Genomic DNA, 20,413 nt, shown 5'->3' with positions numbered 1-20,413 from the left:
TGACTTTGTGTTGAAAGAACGCATTCTGAGGGAGGCCAGGAAGAAACAGCCTCTTCAGTATCGGGGTCATTCTGTAGCTCTATATCAGGATCTTGTCTCCATAACACTACAAAAAAGGAAAGCTTTTAAGGAAGTGACGTCCTATTTAAGGGACAAAGGGGTGCCTTACTCATGGGGATACCCCTTTCATATAATCTTCAAGTGGAACGGCAAGCAACAACAGCTGAGATCTCTTCAAGAAACCTGTGATCTGTTGGGCATCAAGAGGCGTAGCCGTGTGTCCTCTCCCGCCCCCACGCAGCGACCGTCGAGGGAGGGCTGGCAAACGGTGGAGCGCCGGCGCTCTCCCAAAACTGCGATGAAGCCGGACACTCTCACATCGACCCAGGAACGAGAAGCGGCCCTAGAGGCGGTTAAGAGTGATACCTCCTATATAGAGTGACGGTGTGATATCGACTGGGGTGTACACAGCACTACATTTTAGCTGGTCGGGGGGGGGTTGGAGCGGGGATGCCTGGACTCCACGTGGACCCCTCATTTTTTCTATGTTCTGTTTGCTGGCAGCTGTGGATGACAGGAGCTGGACTATGATGCTGGGTTGGGGTATCTCTGTTGGGGTTAGGGGGGGAGGGGGTTGGTGGGGGGGGGGTTGTCCCGTTGGGGTGGGGGGAGTTGGGATGGGGATGGTGGGGGGAGGGGTGGAGGGGGGAACCGGTGTGCAGTAGGGGAGGAGGGAGGGTCTTGGAGAATGAGGGCCATGGAGCTTTTGCATCGTGGCCCACACGGGCGCAGCTTGCAATTTTTTTCCCTACCAGTGAGACGCTGTACATCAGAGATAGCCCCAAATCTCTTCTCATGACTCAAGTTTTATCACTTAACGTAAAGGGGTTGAATAACCCAATTAAGAGGCGTGCGATCCTGAGTTACCTAGAGAATTCAGGGGCCTCTGTCTGTCTATTACATAAGACACATTTATTGCCTAAGGACTGGCATAGAATGAGGTCCCGAGCCTTTCCCCAGCAGCTCTATTCCTCCATGCCAGATAAGCGAGGAGGGGTAGCCATACTCCTAGCACGACACTTTCAGGGGAGGGTTGGGGATAAGATGGTAGGAGTGAAAGGAAGGCTTTTGGTGTACAGATTCTGGGTTGGGGATACTTCTGTAGTTATAGGTTCCATCTATGCCCTAACTCTGGACAGGAGCCATTTCTCGTCGATTTAATCTCGGATACCCTCCGTCATCATGATAGGCGGGTCTTATTAGGAGGGGACTTTAACATAGTCATGGACCCAGATAAGGACCGATCGGGCATAGACAGGGGGCTACTGGGGCTACTTCTAAGGTGGGGGCTGACTGGCTCCGTGATAGGGGGTTGGTGGATATCTGGAGGGAAGCCCATCCCCATAGTACGCACTACTCCTTTTATTCCCATGTTCACCATACCTATGCTCGCCATGACCACTTTATAGGGTCATCCGAACTTAATGCCCTGGTCAGGTCGGTTTACATCATCCCCACGGCATCAAATCAGATCATGACGCGATAAAGCGGACTCTTGACTGGCGTTCGAAGAGTCAAAGAAAAGGGAGGTGGCGTCTACGGGAGTCTCTGCTGCAGCGGCCAGACGCCTGTTGGCGAGTACAGATATGCCTGAGGGATTACTTCGCGTCTAATGATATCGAGGGCACTCCGTTAGCAGCACTAGGTGGGGCCCTGAAAGCAGTGTTGAGAGGTGAGCTCATCGCGATCTCCACAGCTGACAATCGCGCACGTAAAGAAAAGAGGGAGAAGCTGACAGCCAAAGTGCTGGAGCTTGAGCATGTTCATAGCAGGACTGGGGAACTGCGGTAAAAATGTCCGTATGTGGCCACAACTCACAGCAGCCAGAGCTCAGTTGGCAAGTTTGGATCTTGACCGGGTGGAGTATGCCGCCCTCCGGCTTAAACACTCCTATTATATAGGCGGCGATAGGACAGGGAAGCTCCTGGCCAGAAAACTGCCAGCGGAGCGATCCAGGGTCACGGCTGTCCATACCTCAGATGGGGTTAGGGTTGAGGGGGATGAGTAGATTGCAGAAGCCATTTGGGCGTTCTACGCCTCCTTGTACAGCAGGGACCCCACTATTGACGCAGCAGGGGAGGAATATCTTGGCCGAGCCGCAACTACAGCTCTTAATGCCTCGGGAGCTGCGGCGCTGGACGCTCCCATTAGGGTGGAGCCTCAAACCGTTGAATTCTCCAGGCCCAGACGGATTCTCCGTGGGTTTTTATAAGACCTTTTTCCAAACCTTGGCGCCCGTGTTGACGCGATTGTTCAATTCCTTCATGGGGCCGGGCACGATTCCGGCAGAAATGTTGGAAGCAGACGTTGTCGTTCTCCCCAAGCCCGGGAAGGATCCCACCCACTGCGCGGCATATAGGCCAATCTCCCTTCTGAATCTCGATCTGAAACTATTCACGGGTGTTTTAGCAGCTAGATTGGGCCCGCGCCTTCTAGGTATAATCGAGCCTGACCAGTCAGGCTTTATCCCCAACAGGCAAAGCAGCGACAACACCAAGAGAATCCTGCATCTCATAGATAAAGCCCACTATGTGGGCCTGGACGCCCTATTGCTCTCGATCGATGCAGAGAAAGCGTTCGATCGGGTGGATTGGGGGTTCCTGGATAAAACATTGGCCCATTTCGGTGTGGGAGAGCGCTTCCGAGCTTGGGTGGCGAGTTGTTACAACGGACCCAGGGAGACGATCCGGGTTAACGGACTGTGCTCTAAACCTTTTGAGATTTGGCGTGTCCCCTTTCCCCCCTGGTCTTTGCGTTGTATGTCGAATCCTTAGCGCAGCGTATCCGAGACAACCCTCAAATATCTGGCATCCCTTTCGGGGGGGGGGGGGGAACAGCACCAAGTCAGCTTATACGCCGATGAAATCTTGGCGACGCTCACCTCTACCCGGCGGTCTGTTCCTGCTTTTCTGGGGGAGCTTGAGGAATTTGGCCGGGTATCGGGATTTAAGGTCAACGTGGGGAAATCTATGCTTTTGCCCCTGGGCCTCAATGAGGGTGCCCCGGCAGCTGCCTTCCAGGAGATGGGGGGGATTGAGGATCCAGGGCGAAATCCCTTACCTCGGGATCACATTAACCCCGTCTACTAGCTCCACGCTCACCCGCAATTACACTAAGCTCACCCTTCAGGTGACTGCCGCCTTGCAGCGCTGGAGAACGTGCCCTCTGTCGCTGTTGGGGAGGGTGGCTGCGGTAAAAATTTCCATATTGCCTAAAATACTGTATGTTTTTTCAAACGATACCGGTAACACCTCCCCTACGCTACATACGTGTGCTACAGTCTGAGATCCAACATTTTATATGGGGCGGGAAACAACCGAGGCTTCGCCGTGATTTGGCCTCTCGTCTCCCGGATGAGGGTGGTCTCGGGATCTCTCATCTGGTGACATACTGCAAAGCTGCCCAGCTCCACTACCTAGTAGAATGGAGCAGACCAGAATCCGAAAAACTGTGGCTCTTTCAGGATAGTGCTATGGCCCGCCTCCCCCCTGTGGAAGGTTCTTTTCCTGAAACCAACCGGCCGCCCCTCGTATATGCAGAAATCTCCGATTACCCGATCAGCACAAGGTGTGGGTCTCGGTCGCCCTGGAAAGAAATCTCACGTCCTACCCCTCGCCTCTTACCCCTCTTTTCGATAACCCTAACTTTCCTCCGGGTGCTGACGTGCGAGCCTTCCCCCAGTGACTTGTATCGCCCTGCAGATCAGCGGGTCACCTTTTTGATCTTCAGGGCTTCATCTCCTATTCGGATTTGCCTGATTGGTATAAAATTAAAGACCCCAAACGATATCAATATTTTCAGCTTCACCACTGGTTGCTCCATTCTGATGTGCGTCCGTGGGTTAGCCGTAAACTTACGATCTTCGAGAAATGGCTTCTCTCCAAGCACTCCGATCGTAAAATGATCTCTGAACTGTACACTATGCTGCTCCCCCCGGCGCTGCAGGAGAAGTTGGCGGGTCAGCGCCGCTGGGAAGCAGAGCTAGGCCGGAGTCTTTCGCTAAAGGAATGGCAACAGATCTATTACAGGGCCCACCACACGGCACGGAACGTTGGGAGTAGGGAAGCGGCGGTCAAGGTGGCCACCTATTGGCATCTCACGCCGGCTTGTCTGCATCAAATTAATCCGGACCATGGCTCTGAGTGTTGGAGGGGATGTGGGGAAACAGGTACCTTGACTCACCTACTATGGGAGTGCAGGGAGGTGCAGGGGTTTTGGGAAGAAGTTCTTACAGATGTAGACATCTATTTTGAAACAGAGATTCCTCGCTTCCCGGCTTACACTCTCCTAGGACTACCTAACGCCCTCACCTTTCCACTTAAATCTCTACGGGAGAAACAAATGGGGATAGCTCTTGGTGCAGCTGTCCATCATATCTTATCTTTATGGGGCTCCAAGACTCGGCACTCGCATACGGGGTGGTTGCATAAGTTATGGTACGTTATTGGCATGGAGTGTCTGCAAGCCACCCTCACGGCCTCGACAGCCTCCTTCCGAGAGGTGTGGCGGCCAATCATCTCGCTGCTGGCGCAAGAATTGAATGAAGTGACTTGCCCCAAGTATCTACGATTGCTTCGACTCACAGAGGCTCCGACTCCTGCGGAGGGGTCTCAGGATGGGTAATCCAATGTATTTCCAGGACGCTTGGCACACCGGTTCCGGGTTCTAGGGTGGGGGAGGGCGGGCGTTGGGCTAGGGTGGGCGGGTTGGGAGGGATGTTTGGATAGGCGCAGCTTGGGGGAAGACATGTTTAGAGTTTGCTACAGCACCACTGGCATACATAGACCAGGGACAGGTACTCCACTTCTGTCCTGGGCGCTTGCTGGTGGGACATCGAATACACATGCTGGGGCTTTGCGCTATGGTTCTTGTATATGCCTGTTGGACTCTGGTGGGGAGCAGTGGGTGTCTTTCCTAGATGTAATGTACCGTTGTCTGCTTGCATTAATAAAATCAATAAAATAAAGTTATTAAACAAAAAAAAAACATTAAAATTTTCATATTTCATAGGCCGTAGTTAACCCTCGCACAACTGCATTGCTACTTCCCAGAGACCTCATCCGAGTGTCCCTTCTCCTGCGCCCCGGATGCAACCCTTATGCACATGTTGTGGACATGCCCAGACCATCAAGACTACTGGCATACCGTTCACACCATGTTGCAAGAGGTTATAGAACTCCCAGATATCAGCACCTGGGAAGCATGTTCCTTAGGCATTTTCCAATGCAAGAAAAAACACAAAATGTGCATGCAGTTTGCGCCCCGGCTTTGGTCCTTGCTAAACACAAGATCACGTTTCATTTGCACTCTCCCTCGTGCCCCTCCCGGGGTGCGTAGAGGGCGGTGATACACAGATGGGGTGCGGCAGAGGATGCACTCTGTTATCAGGAAGTTTGGCGAGTATGGCGTCGATCCATTTCCACTGATACGCCCCCAAACCCGCCCCCCCAACACCCCGGCTCCCCTCCAAAGAGCCCACTTATATGATACACACACACCAACAGCTCTGTCTATTCCTCTTGGACCCTAGAACTGTTTACGATTAGGTAGCATCAACATGTGGGGACTGCACATGCGTCATATTCGCTAACTTGGTAGTTCCCTGCTTAGAGCAGTGTTGCTTTCTATGATATTACAGGCTATATACACACCTACGCTTGCAGGAGCGACCATTTCTGTACTCTTTTCAGTCTTTCCTTTTTCTCTCTTTTTCTTGCTTTCTCTCTTCCTCCCCTTTCTCCTTCTCCCACTCTCTTCTTTAATGTAATGAAGCCATATGTTGATAATTAACTTGTTATTACTGTTCTTTTCTCATTGCGAAACCTCAATAAACTGCAGAAAATGCACAAAAAAACAAGCCAGATAGAATTGTTGCTTACCTTTAAAGTTTTGTAGGCACTGCTCATTGTTGTCACTCTGTGGTTTGCATGTGCCCCTCCTAGCTTACAGAGATGACAAACAGGTCTTCTGCATATTTCACAATACATGTTAACTTTTTCCATTTCGTGTTCAGGACACATCAAAACCTGGCATGAAAAAGAAAAAGGTATCTATTTGTAATCAACAAATTTGTTCAGAAGACATCCTTAAATGATCCACATTTGCAGGTCGGCTTCACCTAGAAAATAGCAACTGACATATCAAAGGAGAAAAGGACCATTTTTCATATTTCAGTTCTTAAACAGTCAAATTAATTGAACTGTTCGCCACAGATATAAAAGATTTCGCATATTTTAAAATATAGTGAGTACACATGCTTAGTAGAGCTATAATGATAGCATACAATAATTTACCAATTAAAATCACTCCTCTGAAAGTTATAAATAGACATTAAAATGAATCTAAGATAACGTGTTTGGCAATAATGCAGAGCCCCAATATGAGGAATAAACATGTACAAACACAACATGATTAAATGTAACTTGTCTTGGTGACCTTCCAGACTTTACACAAAATACTTGACCACCCTTCACGTGCACAGATTACTTGCCCAGGTTACAACATACATTTTAGGCGCAAAAATCGTATATTCCATTTCGGGATTAACAATCAATGTAAGCTGCGAGCCTCTGCTTATGCTATTATTAGGTCTCGCAGACATGCGTTGTAGCGCGTATAGGATGCTCGCTCTGCGAGGCTTCTTGTAATCGAGTAGATTTCAGAAGGGGCATTGAAGCCCAGCCCATCATTCCTATTGGCTGGCGTCATCATTTATGCTACACGGTGGCCTCCGATTGAAAATGAGGCTTCTTTGTTTCCGCCCTGTCTCCTTCTCCGACAGCCCATCCGGACTCGATTGTTTACTTGCGGCGTGACACGGTCTCCTTCAATTACAGTCGGTAAGTACTTTTTTTTGCTTTCGCCCAATGGCAACAGCTTGTTGAAGTTGTTCTACGGACTATTCTCGTCTATGGTTATTTTTAATGCTAGCTCACGAGTTACACATGGTTGTTCCTGGCTCATATCAAATCCTGGAACTGTTTTACAAGACATGGTGCAGTGTCTGAAAATTTGTGCGCAGCAGCTATAGTTGCTGGACTGGAATTTCCACCAAATAAAGCATTTTGAGGGTACAATGATGGCAGTAAGAACCCCCGCCTTTTACAGTCGACCGTTTGTAAATGCGACTTTTGAGTGCGTTGTGAAGTGTCGTGCGGGGGGGTGAGAAGCCGGGGCCTGCTGCTAGCGGGCAGTTTGCCCTCCTTCCCTGCTCTCCCGGGCCCTCCTTTGTTATCTGGATCTTGGTGACTCTGGGCCTGGCCTCCTACCGGCAGCTAGCAGCTTTATTGAACAAAAAAAGCCTGCTTTGGAATCCGGTTTCATAAAGCCCTCCCTAAGACGGTCTGTAAATATGCCCCAGAGCACCTGCAGAGAAGGGGAGGCCTGACGCCTGCAGAGAGTCGGCCTTTTAGGTTTCAGACCTGCTTCAGGAGGGCTGTTTCTTCCCAACGCACCCCCCCCCCGCTATCCCGTGGTGCGGCTTTGCTTGCTCCCCCTCCTCCGAGCTCGTTCAAAGTTCGCAGGGAGATGGCATTCAAAGTTGTTTCAGACCTCTCACTGATTCTCACCTCTCGTCCTCATCACTCGGAGGAAGACAGGAGTGAGGGATTGTGGCGTGGGGAGTGTGTGGGGGTTTGTTGCCCTCCCTCCCTCCAAGAAGATTGTTCATTTACTTCTTAAACTTGAATAGAAAACTTGGAAGCCATGTAAGGAGTAGACTTTTTTTTCTTTTAGTTTTTACTTGGTTCAACAAAGTTTGGTACAAATCGATCAACCTTATATTTTAACTCGGCATAGCAAGTTTGTTTTCTACGATTTGTACGAAACGTCTTCTATTATGGTGAGTAAAACAAAATGAGGGGTGGGGGAAGCTAAGGGGGGTGTGAATAAGTGCAGTGGGCCGCACAATGTTTGGGGCCTGCCTTTGAACCTCGTGTACCCCAAGCAATTACGCCAATATCTTTCCATCCATACAGCCCTGGAAGGGCACCAGGGAACTGCTAAAAATTAAGTGCTTCACAGCTTTGTCAGGAGTATGAAGCGCTGTACAAATGTTCCGACACAATCCAATGGAATGTTTAGAACAAAACAAAAAAACTCGTTAGCAACCTACACGTTGCACAGCCACAGGTCCAGCAATGTCACCACAGAATTACGGAGGCAGCCAGGCCAGCTCTGGGGTGCCAAGACTTCGCCTGCCTTCCACACTCTGCCAAGCCAGGCGCGCTATGCCACTGGGCTGCTTCCCTCTTGCTGATGATACTGGATGGCTCCTAGGCAGCATGGCTGAATTCACTGATTAATCGGAGCTTAAAGATGGATTTACGGTGAGGCGCTTGTTTATATTGTATGGTAGGTTAGAAAACTATTTATTTTACGTAACATTTCTAACTTAGTATGGACAGGAAACACATGTTGGCATGGGTTTTCTCGCATAATTATACGAGCATTAATTATGAAATGCTTTCGGTGTTGTATAAATGCTTGCCGTGTCTTTGAAGATTTCACCAACCTTCTACTACAACCAGCGTGCCTCCCTGTCATAAAATGAGATTGCCTACTGTAGGACACACCCGTCACAAAAACCAGGAACACTGTGGGCAGCGTGCCATAAGTGGAGACAGTTGTTAGAACAACAGGCATTGCATAATTCACACAGCAGTTACTGTTGAACAAATGTGCCCGAATCATCATGCCTCTGACATAAAGCCACAAATCAATATAAGATGTGTAACGCAGACACATTCTTTGCAAAATTGTCACCTAGGCATTATTAACAAGACTGTTCAGAATGCTGTAGACCAGGGCTTGTGAACTGTAGGAAGTTCTATTGCCTCCATAACTTTACTGCATGTCTTGGTCTCACCTCGTAATCTGCCCCAACTAAGACAGTCTAGAGTGGGCCACTGGAATTGCATGATTTTGCAGTTGCAACGTTTTCCGCATAATTGTAAATTTGCTGCATGTGCCACATAATCCATAATTTACTGCATAATCTGCAGATTTTAACAAACAAATGTTTTCTTACTTGAACGGATGATCAAAAGTTACTAAAACGCAGTGACGTGTTGCCCAGCAGTGTAAGCCCCTTTGATAAAGTTGACTGGTCCCCTTATTGTGTATTTGGGTTCTAATCTGGTACTAATGAGTTAAAGCCTTTGCTAAGGTAGTGTTAACCTATATAACAAGCATTTGCAATGCAATAGGTCTCGCATTTACGCGAGTTCAAGCTAATGGTTATTGTAAAAGACAATGCCTTTTATTTAGGTTTTAAAAACTAAAATAATAATAACAGGAATTGTAATTTGCAATGTCAATAACTCAAACACGGGTAAATGCGAGACCTATTGCATTACAAATGCTTGTTTTTGGAGGTGATGCTGGAACAATCCTTGTATCAGGTAATTTCTTAAGATCTCAAAGCACGCTTTTATGCATATTGCACAAGGGATTTTTGGGATGATTTCCAGAGAAGGCCCAAGGGATCTTGGTTTCTTGAGCTTTGGGGATTCTAAAGGTAAGGATTCCATATTTCGTAGGGTTAGGCTACATCCGAAGGGAGCGTTTTTGATCCAGGTATCTTGGGGACTCCTTTGGTTGGCTTTGTGGTTGATGTACGTAATTTTGATAACACTTCTGGCTTTTAAGGGGAGCCAGTTGCTCCTTTACCACAGAAATACATGCTTTGTCCCTACTACACTGTTTCACATTTTTAATGGTACGTGTATGGTTCATGTTCTTCCTAGGCAATAAAATGAAAGTATTGTCACTTTTATTCTTTTTCTTTTCCAACATTGAACTTACCTGCAGTGTCCTGCAGGCATACCACTATCGTTTATTTTATTTCACAATGCATGTGAAGTCCAAGACACAACTCATCGTCTCGTGTGCCTACGACATTATACAAATGATGATAAAACTGCACCAAGCTCTGAATGGATCAGTGCCCAGAGTTCCCAACTATCTTTCCACATTATATGGGGTGGCCAAGGATGGATAATGTAGGCACACTGCACAATGATCAACTCAGATAAAACCGAGGTGGTTGCGGTGGGAGGTAGCAATGAGCTGCAGAATTCAGTATATATGCCAGGTGGCAACGTCACTGACCCAATCGCAAATGTCTGGGAAAACAAGACGTTAAGGTTAATGCTTGCTCTACAGGTCAAAGCCGTATTCAGTGCATCTTTTACCACTACAGTTACTTCGAACAACTGCCCTTTTCATATCTATTCTTTCACAGGTAATTGGCGTGTCACAATTTCCTATTGATGATTGCAATGCATGCCATAATACATAACTAAATAGCTACTGCGCTGCTGGGTTGTTAATGGGAATATTCAGATTCAATAACATATTCAAAAGGACTTTGAGAACTACACTAGTTGCCTACTCATGACCAAGCAAAGTTTAAAGATTTAAACATTTGTCCTCTGGCCCTTCAGTTTCGATCTCTAGTTAATTTGGGAAAACCTCTATCCTACTGAGATGAGAACTATTCATATAAATGTTCAAGGAACTAAGACCACGATTGTTAGGCCTGGCATCTTTTGGCATGGTTTCCCCTGACTTTTTGCTTTCTGACCTCACGTTTTGACTGTGTGCATAACTTCGTTTTTGCTGGCTTTAGGACTCTGTGCACTTTTCCTTGCAGACTGGTCCTAAAGTGCATGTGCTATGTGTCTAAAATGTAATGCCATTTGTTTTCTCCTAGCAGACGTATATTGATTTACTGATAAGTCCCTAGTACAGTGCACTACATGTGCCAAGGGCCTGTAAATGAAATGCTACTGGTGGCCTGCAGCACCGACTGTGCCACCCACACGAGTAGCCCTTCAAACATGCCTCAGGCCCTCCACTGCAGAGCCTGTGTGTACAGTTAAACTGCCATCTCGACCCGACAAGTTAACCTACTTGTCATGCCTAAACCTTCTTTTTATTACACACATGCCACCCCTAGAGTAGGTACTGAACAGCCCAGGGGCAGGGTGCAGTGTTCTTGAAAGGTAGGACATGTACTTTTCAATTTTGCATGTACTAGTAGTGAAATACTCTTGAATTCGTAACTCCCTGCTGCAAGGCCTATCTCTTCCATAAGTTAACATTGGAGCTGCCTTGTGACAATTTTAACTACCAATAAGGAAAAGATCGGAAGAGTTAGTTTGGGATCTCTAGACTGGCAATTCCAAAACACATCTTTTAGTAGAGTTGTTTTTTAAATTACAGGTCTGAAAATGCAATTTTTAGAAAGTTAAGAATAACGTGCGTGTACATAGCGATAGTGCACTCAAAAAGTACCAAAATGCTCGATTTCTCAATTATTCAAAAATCCTCCAAGTTGGTGTGCTGATTCTGAAGTGGATCTACCTGGCCACATATCCAAAACTGTTTTCAGGTATTTTTGAGGTTATTGGCTTCTTGGTTTTGACAGGATTGGCATGATTAGAATACACTTCTATTAAACACACAAAGGTGGCACCTTTAGAGAGAATTTTGGATTTGGTTTTCTGTCTGCTCACTCTTTTAAAGACTCATTTTCAATTTTCACATAGCCATGATTCCACAACTCATTTTGATAAACCTTCCGTAATTTTTTCCATTTAATTGTATTTAACATGTATTCCGCATGTTACAATATCCCCCCGGATGATTGTTAGGTCCTTATTTTACAATGAAACAATCGCATTGATTATGTTATATGTCTTTTTAGATTTCCCCTGAAGAAGGGTGCAAATAGCACCCTAAATGCATTGGGATTCACTACTGACAAGCATGTAATCCACGCTATTCGCATTTCACGAAACTGAAGCAACAGTGTTTTGAATAAAAGAAGCATTGGACTACGTTGGATTCATCTTTTTCTTCTCAAAAGTTTTTCTATCTTATAATATTTGTATTGATGGTTTAGTTGCAAAATGTTATTTTGAATGTTTTACTACACGGAGCTAAAAACATTTTTCACTCGGTATGAGTGATTCATGGTAGTGCAGATTCTGTTTAGAGCAAGTCGTTCTAGTCTTTATGTTATTTTTATAAAGTTTGCATTTTCTCACTTTCAACCCATTCTGTGCCTTCTGCCTGTCTCTAGAATACATATCTGAGCTGGGTGACAGCTGAGTTGTGCATTCCCTCTACACAGTCACACACAAAGGCAGCTGAGGTGTGCCACTCACAGCCTGACGGCCCTTCACCAGGCTGATGAGTCTTCCTGAGCTACAGTGAGAAAGGAGCTGACACTTGAACCTAAATAGGGCTGTGCCTCTGCCCACACAAATAGTAGCATAATAACCCTGTAGTGAGTCTGGAGCCAGGGCAGGGTCTTGTGCACTACAAAGACCTTGCTTTAAAGTCTCCCTACTTCAAAACCTAAAACTGGTATAAGTACTGGACCTCTGACACCATATACTCAGAACTCTTCTGGAACTGAGGACAATCTACCAGGAAGAAGAGCTGTTGTGCTGCAAGGGGAGAATGCCACTTTGCTGCTTGCTTTTCTGTCTTGGCATGCTGCCTGCTACTTCTTGCGTGGGAGTAAGACGACAATACAATCATCCACATCCTGCATCTCTAAAGGTTTGCCAAAGGCTTGTTGGGCTTGCCTCCTGTTTCTGATGTCTGAGGGATATCAAAGACTCCTCTTGCAACTTGCTACCAACTTTGGGCTCCTCTGCTGTAATTCCTGATCTGCCAAGTGGTGCAAAATCTAGTCCTGGGCCCTTGGAACTGAGAGTTTGGTGCTGCAACCCAAGAGGCCAAAGCGTCAATACAGACGGGTTGATCGGAACTGGTACATTTCCTTGCGATATCGACACTGCCTGCACCAAAGACGTGGCACTGCTCACCGCCTGCACAACACAACGACCTTGACTTACTAAGCTGCTGCTGCACAAATCTCAGACACTGCATCACCGGGTCTGCGATGCACCGTCCCTGACTCATTCCCGGCCCTGCATGGCTGTGTGCAACGACTCACCAACAGCCCAGCAGTTCAACATCAACATATCATCAGACACACAGCGTTATTGACACATCAACAATGTTGCTCGAATTCGAAAATGACATCGCCTTCGACAGCAACGCATCCCCTCCTTTGCTCAACACATCGCCCCTGAGCACCGACACACCCATGGTACTATCAATGGGTCTGCGTGACTCCTGTATCCTGCCCCAGTTGGTACTACTGATTTTTAAGCATTGCATTTTGATTTAATCTTGCAAAATTCATAACTGGACTTGTGTATGTTGGATTTTTATTGTTTTGGTCTTGTTTTATTCCGATAAATATTGGATATTTTACTAAACTGGAGTGCTTTTGTGGTGTTGTCACTGTGTTACTGTGTGTGTGAGTGTGCGCACAAATACTCTACACCTTGCCTCTTTAGATTAGCCAGACTGCTCTATGCCAAGCTACCAGATGGTGAGCACAGGTACACTTTTAGTGTGTACTACACTTACCCTGACTAGGATTGGGGTTCCTGCTTAGACAGGATATTCACCTCTGCCAACCAGCAACCCAATTTCTAACACTGGTGACATAGGTTGGAAAGGCCTTGCATTTGTGCATTGCAAACAGTGATTGGTGTACACTACTTCCATATTTAGGCCATTACGTAGAAATATAAAAAATATTCTATTGTACTCTTTGCCGAAGTTGTGAGTTTTTGCAACACCCATGTCTCAATCTGGACAGTCAGCAGCTGCACCTGCAGCAGTGGAGTTTGAGTAGAAGTTGGAAACCAACATGGAGACCCAGCTCAAACGTTTCTAGTGGGATTAAGACCTTAATAAAAAGGAGGAGCTGCAAAAGGCGCTGAGGGTCTGGTTAGCAGCCTGGGATAAAACTCTGAACCCGGAGGAGGGGGGTGAAGTTGTGGATGATGAGGAGGAAAGTCTGCATTTGGAGTTGTTAGAAAATCCAGGACTGCCTGTGGGGTGGGGGCCAGCCTGAATGGTGAGAGGGCTCCCTCCAGAGCAGGTAGCAGCATTTTCCTCTAAAGGAATGACTGCAGAGGAGCTGGAGGACAGGCAGGAAGAAAGAAAGCTCAAGCCGAACCTTGCAAAAATCAAACTGGATCTGGATATGTGTGTGCCAAGGCCACAAACCGTCCTGCTTAATATATTTTAAGCCATTAATTGTCTGTGTTGCAATAGATGATTGAATGACTCAAAACTGGGCAGATGTCGGAACACCTTAATCTCCTTCTTAGACACTGGTAGCAGTAGGTAGCGGTCTTGTGGAGCATAAAGGCAGATGACAGTGTGCAGCGCAAGGGATAGCAGCAGGTAACAAGACTGCATGCGTGTGAAATACGAATTGGTGATTCTCAGAAACGTTTTGCTGGTTTTTTTAAATGCTTTTAGTTACCACATTGAAGTCCTTTGTAGAAAGAAGTACCAAAGTTTTTAGCCTTTAGTTTTTCATTTCCAGTAAGGCTGAAAAGTAAACGTAGGAGAATCTTACCTGAATACTGCCAATTTCAAACTTGCCCCTTTCCCGCTCAGTCCTGGTCCGCCGCGGCTGAGAGCGCCGATTGAGCGGAGGGTGGGGCTTGGGGCAATCAGAGGCACTTCCGCAAAAGGTAGCGGTCTAGTGGCGCATAGAGGCAGATGACAGTAAGGATGCGCAGCGGGCGCGCAAGAGGCAAGCCCGTCTGCGCCCATCCGCGGCCGACCGGGGCCAGGGGCTAAAAATACTGCCCAAATTCCAAGTGACAGGCGAGTAAGCTACTCTAGTAATCAGTTGAGGGAGCTAGACTTGAAGTGACCCACATGCTGCAATCATAGGTTGGAGGTAGATCAAGAAATGGAGAAATGGGAGCACTGCCCATTTAGGTTTAACCCAATCATTAAACAGGACATGTGCGAGTTCTACGGCTGGCTGGCGGAAGCGGTGGCGGAGGCGGACTGACCTGTGGCTTCCAGACTCCCGGACTCCCGTTTCCAGACTGCCGGTTTCTGATTGCCTATTCCTGGTTGCCCACTACCGTTTTCTGCCGGTTCCTGATTGCCGATTCCCGGTTGCCGGTAGTTGGTTGCTGGGTGAGAGTTGGCGCCCCTCTCCCGCCCGAGACTGAGCCCGAGCCCGAGGCATTGACGGCCGGCGGCAGTGCAGCGTGCAGCGTAAAAAGAGAGTGGAGTGGAGAGCAGAGAGTGCGGCCAGAGCCGAGGAGCCGCCGAAAAAGACGCCGGACCACCGTGGAGCCCCATGCAGCCCCGTGGAGCTTCTGGAGGGGCTGCATAAGAGACTGGTCATTGGAGCAATACACACGGAGTAACACACCTGAGCGGTTTTTGGAGCTGATGGGACAGGCAGCCAGGTGAAAACTGTGGTGGTGAGCACCACGGGGGGGGGGGAGTGTGCTATTGCTTTGGAACGTTATACCCAAGTGGGTTTTGAACTGGGAAAGGCAGCATGGTGATCTGTGACTGTGAGCACCACGGGGGGAGAGTGTAATTCTTTGACCCCCTCTGCGCTCCTGAGCCCCTAGCAGTGGGCCTGAGTAAGGGAATAGAGGAAAATAGAAGAGGTGTGCATAGCCTGAGCCTGAGAACTGGTTAGAGAGGCTACTACCCAACTGAGTGGTCTGTGAGTTTTTTTTGCCCGCACCTGAACAGTCCCTGGTTACGCCTCTGTGGGTCTGTTGCTGGCCCCTGGCTTTGTGGACATCCTGCTCGATGTTGTGTGTGCTCCGGGCTGGGGGTCGGTTTCCGGTCCCACCCCGCTGGGGGTTCTGCCGCTTTCCAGTGGGGTCAGGACGCAACGCAACGCTAGTGCACATCAGAACCAGAACGCAGTGGGTGCCGGGGGCTTTATGTGAGCCGCCATTGTTATTGCCGCAGTCACCTTGCAGTTACCTGGACTGGGCGCTCGAAGGGCATGCGCGGCGGGAGCTGAACGTGGCAGGAGCCTCTTGGTATGAATTTGGGAAAGGCTGCAGGAGGCACGAATAGCAGGCGTTGAATGCCATACATTTGATCGAACATTTAATCTTGAGCATCAGGTGGTTGGTGATTTGGCTAGCAGCGGCATCCTAGGTCCGAGTTATAGATTTGACGTTGGAGAGCAGCGGAGAATAGTCGCAGCTGAGTAGGCGAGTGGGCAGGCACTTGGAGGAAGTGGTGAATGGTGAGTGGCAGCCAAGTAGTTGGGGCAACCAAGCAGTTGGAGCATTGCTAGGCCCTCGTAAACTACAGACAGTTGGACTTGCTGCTCCGTCATTCCCTTCGCCTCATCACCGATTCGCAGATACTGCTACTGCCACCATAGTCCCGGTTGCCGGACGGGGGTCGGCGTGCGGTTCTGGCTGGGCCGCTGCTGAATCGCCCAGGCCTCGGGCAAGGTGGCGTGTGAGAATCCGCGGAGTCAATCCTCCCACCCCTTCTTCATTCACAGCTGTATCTTCATCCTATTTTATTCATCGTCACCATCTTGCATCCTCTCCCCATTAACAACTGGACGAACACCAAGACTAAGTGGTGTTTAAGTCCCTTAGGCAATGGTAAGGTCAGTTAGGCGTCTGCGCTCACAGCTAAAAGCAAAATCAGCAGTAACTCCAGAAAGTAGTAATCTGAGTGACAAGAGTTCTTCTTTAAGTTCCCTAAAACCACAGAAAACTATTCGTCGTCGTCGAAGCGGTGATCATATTACGCTCCTGAAGGCTGATACATCAGTAAAATCAATGTTTTCTAAAGGGGGAAGAAGCTCTAAGCGCGTAATAGGGCAAAAAAATGAAGAAGAAAAAAAGGGGAATTCAGTTGAGGAAGCAATGGTCACCAAAGTAATAGCAGAGAATAGGGTGGAGAGTCAATCTACAAGACCAGAGGCGCTTTACCCGGTTGTAACTATATGCCAGAACAATGGGGGTGAATGTGATGTGGTACCCCCTTTAAGTGAAAGAGCAACTGATGTCCGGCAAGCAGAAGGGGAGCGCAATACCTCGGAAATGAAAATGGAAATAGCCTTATCGAGGGTCGAGGTAGATGGTGTTCCTCAGGACAAGGACATTGAAAAAAGGAAGTTATTCCATCATCTCCATTAGCAGATCTGTTAACCCTCTTTGATAATGCAAAAGACAATGTAAGAGAAACTCAGAGGTCAGTGCCGGACTGTCTATCGATAAAAGTAAGTGATCTTTCTCCTAAGATAGAACGGCGGATAGAACCCAACTTATTCAATGGGCAGGCGAAAACAGAGGATTTTACTCTACCGGACATTGCTATCCAACTAGAAAAGAATGCTGAACTGATGAAGCAGCTGGAAAAGTCCGGAACCTCGGGGTTGGACCTAGAGTTATATTCGGATATAGGAGTATATCCGTCACGAATAGGAGTCCAAACACATATGCCAATCATGTATGCCAATCAGTTGCTGACTTGCAAGATTTTTCAGTTGAAGAGATATCAGTGACAGGTGGCAAAAGGGCAGGGAATTCCTTGAATTCATTGATTGTAAATGAGAATGCAGGGTCAGGGGGGTTAATGGACTTCCTTTTTAAATTGGAAAAAATCCTCTCCGCAATTTTGTCTCTGCTGGAGAAAAGTACCTTAAACTCTGATCACATTCTGGAAGTCCTCACGCCTATACTGGGAGGGGTTTTAGATCTTAAACACCTTGGACAAGCCCCATGGTGTCCGAGAAGGGCTCCCCCAGCACCAGTAAAGCATGTCAAACGCATAATGTAATGCAGAATATCGATATAGACTCTGTGGTGTGGGAACCAAAAGAACTGTCTGTGGGCTCTGAATGTATGTCTCCTGAAAGAAATGTAATTTTAAGCCCGAATCAAGTCAACCCTAATGAATGTGTAAAGGTCCCTACACCAGGGGAAAAGGTAAATATACAGGTTTCCCCAGTCTTAAACTCAGTGCGTGTTTTCCCAATATTTCATAAGATTAAGTCAAAAGAACTCAAACTTCAGCAACCCGACGAAATAGTTAACATCTTGTGGACTTGTGGGGGAGGCCTCATTAGTGAGTAAGGAAAATGCCAAAAATGGCCGTAGGAGGAAGAAGAAGATGAAGAACCGTCGGTTCCCGAAACGTAAGCAGAGAAAACTGCGGTTCCAACCTGCAAGGGAAAAGGGAAATAGTAATATATCCCCCCCTGATGAAAAGAATACAATACCCGTGGTGCAACCCAAAATGAATGAGAGTCTAAATCTCGGGCAGGAAAAAGTTTTTCAGCCGAATAGTCCAATTTTTAAGTTGAATTCTACTATGAACAAAGACGGGGAGGATGAAGGCGGGATAAGTAGGGGTACTAGCAGTCGTCGTAGTCCAGGAATAAAATTGGCCAACATAAAAATCTCGGTAATAGTCACGAATGAAGTACCAAGAGGTGCTGCACATGAATCCAGTGGGCTTGATTTGCCCCTGATGAGTTCTGAATTAAGCAAGATTGGGGGAGATAGTTGGAGAATGACTACGGTTGCTAATAATAATAATAAAGGGGGCAACTTAAATGGTGATTTTCCTAGGGGTTTGCAAGATAATAATATAACTAGGTACATTGGCATAGGTGCTGGGCAAGTGAATAAGGTTTTAACTTTTAGTCCTCTCTTCGATGCTGAATCAATGATATTGAATAGAAGTGCCCTCCTCAGAATTATATCTGAAATAGAGGACCTAGGGGTAATTACCAGTAAAGATATTGAACTGGTACACTTAGAATGGAGGTGCGCACCCCATGTAACTAAAGCCACTTTTACATCGGGGTAGTGTCAGCACTCGTTTTAGCAAATGTTGATGACTTCAGGAAAAGAGGAATAGATGTTTTTATTAGTGCTGTTCCAAAAGCCTTGGAACATCTTATCAGCTGCAAGGGAAGGGATTCACTGAGTATGAGGGTACAAATACACATACAAAATTTGAGGACATGGAAATAACAGTAGGAAGGAATACGGGCGTAAGAGAAATTAAGTTTTCAGTTCCCGAGGTTCAGGAGGCCCCTAGAGTAGAGGGAGAAGATGAGGGGTCAAAATGGAGCTGGGTTGGAAGTACTTTGAATGGGGCAAAAACATCTAATACAAAGCCCATAGAGCGGGGGTATCCAATTGGGGAACATTATATCATGGAATATGGCGGGGCTAGGAAAAGCGAGTCACAAGCTTAAATCCTTAGTAGACTTAGACCCCAAGATAATTTGTCTCCAGGAGACGTGGGCAAGGGAAGAGTTCCAGCTAGAGAATTTTTATGTGTACTGCAGTCCGGCAAAAAAATCTGTAAAGGGGCATGCAAGTGGAGGTCTAGCCATTTTGCTAACTTGTGATATAGCATGGGACCCCGTAATATATATATACACCCTTCTAATTGCTGCATTTGCGCAAAGCTAAAAATAGGAAAGGATAACTTGGGGCACGTAATGTTTTTGTTCTTGGTAAATGTGTATATGCCCCCAGGGAAGGTGTCTAACCTACTGGTCGACTCCATCTGCACTTTCGTGCAAAGCTTAGGTAATATGGAAGAAAGTGCACGTATAATGATGGTAGGGGACTTTAACGCTAAGTTAAGTAACAGCTCTATCTCGCCTTTCTCCAACTTGGATTTGGAGGAGGTCTGGTCTATTCCAGAGTCAGTATTCCCAGCCCAGTTAAAATCTGACAAACGTGGCCTTTCCCTTTTGCAAAATCTTAGGAACCTTGACCTTGTACTTTTAAACGGCAGATTCCCCGAGGATTCGCCTGCAGCCTACACCTTTCACGGGACATATGGCCACTCCTTACTTGATTATATGGCAGTCTCTTTTCAATTGTTTGGGGCGTGTACACAGTTTAAGGTGCTCCCCACTAAGATGAGTGACCATAACATTCTAGTGGCAAATTTAGTTATAAACATCGAGAAGCCTGAACTCTGGAATCAGAGGAATGATAATGTAACTTACTCTCGAAACAATGGTCGTACCTGTTGGTCATATAAGTCACTTCCAAACTTTCAGAGGGTATTTAAGAATATTGCATTTAGGCTAAGTCAGAAGAGCCCGGTTGTGAGGTATGAAAGAGTTTTGGCTGCAATTAGAAAATTGGGAAGAAAGAAGCAAGGTATGAGAGACCCCCTATAGTAATAATTTCCCGAGAAATTAAAAAACTGAATAAGGAGATAAATAGGTTGATTAGAGCCCAATTTAGAGATCCTAGTTTACTAAGGCAGAAAGAGATATACAGATTAAAACAGGTTCGGAAAAGGAAAATAGCGTCCGATCGGAGGGCCGCTGACGATGAAAAATAGGTCAATCTACAGGAAGTGGCTCTATCTGGGGATACTAGAAAGTACTGGGCATTGATAGCTAAGTATTGGTATGGTAGAGAAAAATCACAACCCATGCTGATCCCAGAATCAGAATGGTTTATTTATATAT

General features: G+C 47.0%; 1 protein-coding gene across 2 annotated transcripts in view; it reads right to left on the bottom strand.

Annotated features, from left to right (window-relative positions):
• TRIM36 (tripartite motif containing 36) overlaps positions 1–20,413 on the bottom strand; it is a 538,470-nt gene that overhangs the window by 214,430 nt on the left and 303,627 nt on the right. For both annotated transcript variants that reach the window (XM_078675525.1, XM_078675526.1), the window contains exon 4: positions 5,940–6,086. In XM_078675525.1, the coding sequence (XP_078531651.1) occupies positions 5,940–6,086 (147 nt within the window). The remainder of the gene's footprint in view (positions 1–5,939; positions 6,087–20,413) is intronic.

The sequence above is a fragment of the Lissotriton helveticus genome, chromosome 2_1, assembly GCF_964261635.1.
Source record: "Lissotriton helveticus chromosome 2_1, aLisHel1.1, whole genome shotgun sequence".
In the NCBI taxonomy this organism is placed as follows: Eukaryota; Metazoa; Chordata; class Amphibia; order Caudata; family Salamandridae; genus Lissotriton; species Lissotriton helveticus.
This window is presented reverse-complemented; position numbering and strand designations above follow the sequence as displayed.